Below are 5728 nucleotides of genomic sequence, written 5' to 3' on the forward strand. Positions count from 1 at the left end.
GCACCAATCTGTCTGTCGATCTCCTGCTCCCTTCTCTCCTCACTCTTGAACAAGAGCCAGAGATCCTTAAACTTCTCCGCTCTTTCTGGCTGAGGACCATGGTGTCGTGATATTTTAAATCTCTGTATGGTACTTCCTATTTGCTGACAATACAAACAACACTTGAAGAATCATAGTTTGAGGTTTGTTTTTTGCAAGCTTTTGACCAACAAGTTGCTGACCTTGAAGAGCCTGGATGTATGGCACGGTTTAACGGATTGTTAACACAGTCCCCCCTCTGTAACACTACAAAGTTTTATCAGAATTCATTCAAAACTTTTGAGCTACAGAGCTCCTTGGCAGCTGCAATAATTTGATTTTTTGGCACATTAAGCGTTTTTATATTTCCTTCCTATTTTTGATTAAAGTTTGTTAGCACTAATGTTTAATCAAAAACAAGAAGGAAATGTAAAAACGCTTAAAGTGCCAAAAAAAAATCATCCGTTATTGGAAATGCGAGGGAGGTTCTGTTTTTGGTGTGGTTGCATGTTTGTCTGTTAGCACTTATTTATTCCTGCTTACATTATCTGTTACATCCACTCATTCTCTTCTGCAGGGTCCTGGCTATACAACATGCCTCATTCACACAAGCACTTCTACCTATCACGGGACATTTTATGTTTAATCTCTTCTGCAATCTCTGTAAAACCTGAAAAGGGAGATGACACCTCACATGATCATCAAAATGCAGCAAAAGAGAAAAAAAAATCTAACACTGATTAACATTTGCTCAGAAGGATAATAGCCGGGAAACCCGAGTACGAGTAAGACATGGAGTCAGTTTAGGTACAGAGACATCCCATCATCTTACCTCTAATCCATTAATGGAACATGCCAGAACTGGAAATCACTGCAGAAGCAACTATTTATGTCCACATCCACGCTCTGGTTATATACAAAGACTAATTAACACTAATTAACCTGTTTAGACTGTGAGGGAAAGCTGAAGCACAGAGAACACACTGTCACATTACATAAAACACACACTTCAAGTTTCAAACATCATTTGGTTAGCACTTGACTTTTATTCTGTTGTTGTTTACAGTGGACATCTGTGTGAATTCCTGACAAAACCAATGTGTCGTTGTGCAAAAGTCATGAAGACCCTCTTGCTGTTCATGTGTGACACTGTGTGTGCAGCTCATACATGCTTTATGCACTGCACATTTACTCACTACTGCCCTAACAGTGACACGAACACTGAAACGCTGTCACACATTAGCTTTGGCTATCAAATGAAAATACATTAGAAAACTTTCATTTATCTCTCATTAGAAAAGACAGCAGGTGACACTCTGAGCCTTGAGAAAGGCTTTAATGGACTAGTACACACAGATGAGCTTCAAGTTTTATTCCCTAACAGCTACAATGATTAGCACTGCTCTCTCCAGGTGCTGTTATTACACGGACACATTGTTTATATCTCTGAAGCCCAGACCTCCCCCCCCCCACCCCCCCCTTTCTGTATTGATGGGTGTGACAAGAGAAACAAGAACAGTGCTCCTCTTTAAAGAGCCAACAGAGTGAGTACAGATTACTTGAGTGTGTGCAAATCCAGTCTGAGATGACAGTGTCAGAAGGTAGCATTGCCAGCAGTCCACTAAGCTGCTATCTAGTGCAGGGAGGCAGAGTTCAGACAGAAAGGGACTCGACTGGACACTTAAACAGAAAACATGACTGAGAGGTGTGAGGAGGGTTTCAGGACAGGGATAGTGCAGCATCTCTCTCCTCCTTCCAGTCTCAGAGGTACCATCTGCCATTTGATTCCCACATTACTCAGTACATCATTTTGAGATCACAACATGACCATATTTTCAGAGACACCACCTGTAGACATGATTCTCTAATCGTTTTTCTTTTGAAAGAAGGCTTTTCCCTCAGAGACTCTGTCTTTGGTCTCCTGTAGTTTCTCAGAGAACTTGTCTTTCGTCTCTTCCATTTTCTCATTGAAGCGTTCTTTTGTCTCCTCAATTTTCTCTGAAAATCTCTCCTTTGTCTCCTCCATCTTTTCTGTCAGTTTCTCCTTCGTCTCCTCCATTTTGTCCTGGAAGTACTCTTTAACTGGTGGCGGTGTGGATAAGTAGCCGTGCTTGCGGAGATACTGAATGGACAGTGACGTGCCGCCCAGAGTCACCGTGTATCTAGCAGGGGTTGCGATCTGTAGGAGAGAAAAAAAAACCCATCAGTGAGTTTAAATACACCGTATGTGCTTTTCATATGTACAACGAGACAGAACAGCTCCAAACAAAGGATCCAGGTTCAGTGGTTGTGACTGGTGTGGGAGTGGGATAATGACACGCTTGTTTAAAACCTTTGTTCCCAGTACCATTACTGGGCGAATTAGCGCCATGATTCGCCCTGTTCCCAGAGCTAACTGGGAACAGAGTTTGACCTAGTTTCTTGCTAGGTCAAACTAGCTCACATAAAGAAAGTAGTCTGACCCTGTAAATAAGTAATGAACACAAGTGGAGCGCTACATGAGTTAAATGCGATCATAACATGCGATTTAAAAGTGGAGCGAGAGTTTGTAGTTCAGAGATCTGGTGGAAGTGCATTCCAAAGTCTAGGGGCAGAACAACTAAAGGCTCTGAGTCGGGTGAGCAGGTGGCACAAACAGAAGGGAAGCTGAAGAAGAGCGGAGTGTACGACGGGGTTAGTACGTATGGAGAAGATCCGATAAATAAGGGGGAGCAAGGTTATAAAGTGCTTTGAAAGTAAGAAGCAGGTATGCCGCAGGGAGTCAATTTAAACGTAGTCTGGAATTAATTTACCTTGTACATGGCATATGCAGTCAGCGCATACCCACTCGATGAGTCTCTTAAAAGGCCAACTAGTGACTCTGGTAGACCAATCATCTCCAGGAATGGCACTACATTCACACCCCTGAGGAAGCAAAAAAAGCCCATATTTTCATATCAATGTTTTTTTGTTTGTTACAAAACTTAACGCTGACCTATGAAACATTCGATCATTAAAACAGTGGCTCCACATAACAGAAAACTCAACATTGTACCAGTGTGGAACTTTATCTCTAGGCACTTTGTTACTGCTCAGCCTGTGACAGGTGCAGTCTGAGGCCTGAGCTTTGAGCTCACAGGATTTCTCACAATGCACTGACCTCATTATTTAAAACTCAAAGCACCTCCCACTGCAACAGTAGCAGAGTCAACAACAAAAGCATAATAATCTCTTGATGATATGGCACATCAGAATTAGATTTAACATTTAGTCCTTCATAAACATCAAAATAAAGTCATTTAAGCAGAGCACCACTCACTTCATAGCAGCGTAATAGAAGGTTCCAAACCAAACAGAGGAAGTCACCAGATGCACAGGGATCATCACCTTCCCATACTGTTTAAAGGTCCTTTTGAACCTCTGGAACAGGCCGATGGACTTGTCCTGAAGAGGGTCCACCTCTGCAGGATCAGGTGCTGCTTTCTCTCCCGGGTTGTCCTGTGTCTGAGGCGTCGTGGTGTCAGACTGCGGCTCCCCCTGTGCCGGCTGGTGCTTTGGTTGGTGTGCTGCTGTGCTGACGGCCGAAGTGGAGAGCCAACGCTGGCCAACAGGTGGCGACTGACGGAGGGCGTGCCAACAAAATGCTACTGGGGTGTCGGGGACGGCGATGCCCAGCAGCAGTGGGCGCACCGCCGCCACCCGTCGGAGTGTCCCATGAGTAAGGATGCGCTGCATGATCATCCTCCTCCTCTCTTCGCCCTCCTCCTTTCAGCTGTGATGTTCAACCACAGACTGCAGGATCAGACAGAGAAAGGCACTTTAAATTGTAATCTAATTAACCTAATAATCATTTAATCTATGAAATGCTCATCCACAGTTGCCAATTTAAACTGCTTATTTGGGTCCATCAAGGACTCAAAACCTAAAGATTCAACAACAAGAAGAGAAACAAAAATCCAACACCCTTCTTTCTAAACACATGCATAAAAATATTCCTTCAGTGAAAAACTAATAAATTATCAAAGTATTTACTTGTAAAGTGACTAATTTCAGCTCCATTTTCAGTCTGAAATGCACTGAAACGTGCTGGGCACTCTGGGTTATCTATGCTGTGTACTAAACAGCCCTGATCTAAGTCCCTTCATGCAGTAGCTGTAATGTTATCTTCCCCAAGGATGCCACAGATTAAAGGTCCCGAACAAACCCTGCTTAATGACAGCAGAACCATAAACTCAGCACCTAAAGTGAAACTGGTGAGTGAGCGCTGCATGCAGGGAGTTCTTCCTAAAGATATTAATCTATGTTTCTTATGTGGAGCTGCAGAAACTGAGCTAAGTGACTGCTGTATGACAGCACATTTTAGCTGACCTACCTACAGTTAGCCAAACCCAAGCTATGTGAAAGTACTGCAATTAGACGGGAAGTCACAACAACGGTCCTCAAAATAAAAGCACCCAAATAGACCGTACGACGGCGGACATTCCTCGTGACTTATTTTACAAGCTGCACCCGGAAATGTTGAGTCACAGTAATGGAAGATTTTCACAGGGGTCTATTTTAGGGTGGCTGACATTGGACAGTTGTGTCCTGAGGACAAACAGGACGCAGCTTTTAGTTCCCATATAACTACGTGGGTCTTTAGCGGGTGGCGAAGCAAAGAGGCTTCACTCATTACAGCAGACAGCTAGTCTAGCTTAGACACTGACCGACAGCCGTGTGCTAAAGCCAAACTCTGAACAGCTGCCAACTTCGGCTTCTGACGGTTAACGTTAGCCTGTTAGCTAGTTGCTCTGCTAACTCACGCAAGCAATAACTAACCAGTACGTGAATAAACAATACTAAAGGAGTGGACAGAAAGCTGACTGCACTTACTAGAATTTAGGTGTTGCACTCCTCAAACCGGAGGGCCATGCGAGCTATGTCGTTCAAGAACCACAGTTATCGTTTCAACAGCTCTGACTGCGTGGTGGAGAGCAGCGTGTAACCCTAAGTGCGCAAAGACTGATGGGAAATGAAGTTCTCCCGACTGCGACGGTCCAAAGACATGCTAAAAATACATTTCCCAGCGTTGATAGCGGTAGATTTTTTTTCTTGATCATGAAGTTGGCCAGTGGTTTGTTTTTTCCTCACGGTAAACAACGTGTGGCCTTCAAACACGGACACATTGGGCTTTGTTAATCCATTAATGTCAAACAAAAAGTTCTTGTTTACGTCTGCTTGTTTAATTAAATTATAGGCTTAACCCAGAACAAACAAAGACTTCATGTAGTCTGCAGTTATTAGCCTGATTGCCATATATGAAACACATTAATATTATAAGTTATTTTACTAGTTATTTTGTCAACGTTGCTGTTATAATTAAATGTGCTATAAACATATAAACGACAAACATTAATATGACTAATCTCGATAGATTTTCAACTTATGAAAAAACAAAACAAAATACAAAGACCCCGCCTAAACGCAGACAAGCCTTTCTTGGCGTAAAAATGTTTTATTACATATTAACATAAAGAAACGTGACCTTTAGCGCATCGGCGTTCTGTAATACACGACTGTCACCAACAGAGGGCGGGCGGCTCACATGAAAGGAGCCAGTGTGTTTGTAATGCACAGCCAAAAGTAGCAGTATACAGAGAGTACATGTTAATTAGACATTTTTTGTTATGTTTTGTATATTTTGTTGTTTCTAATAAATGCAATTATGCTTTGGGTAACTTGGCTTGGCTTT

The 5728-nt window shown here is 42.7% G+C and overlaps 1 protein-coding gene across 1 annotated transcript; it reads right to left on the reverse strand.

Annotated features, from left to right (window-relative positions):
* Positions 1-1044: 1044 nt before the first annotated feature.
* Positions 1045-5029, reverse strand: fam210ab (family with sequence similarity 210 member Ab). Its single transcript, XM_005742947.1, has 4 exons — positions 4870-5029; positions 3317-3789; positions 2811-2922; positions 1045-2197 (listed from the first exon to the last, which is right to left on the reverse strand). Exons 2-4 carry the CDS (start codon positions 3736-3738, stop codon positions 1883-1885), a joined length of 849 nt encoding a protein of 282 aa, XP_005743004.1. The 5' UTR covers positions 3739-3789; positions 4870-5029; the 3' UTR covers positions 1045-1882.
* Between the last annotated feature and the right edge of the window lie 699 nt (positions 5030-5728).

The sequence above is a fragment of the Pundamilia nyererei genome, unplaced genomic scaffold (genome assembly GCF_000239375.1).
Source record: "Pundamilia nyererei isolate P.nyererei 1_Seehausen unplaced genomic scaffold, PunNye1.0 scaffold00125, whole genome shotgun sequence".
Taxonomy (NCBI): domain Eukaryota; kingdom Metazoa; phylum Chordata; class Actinopteri; order Cichliformes; family Cichlidae; genus Pundamilia; species Pundamilia nyererei.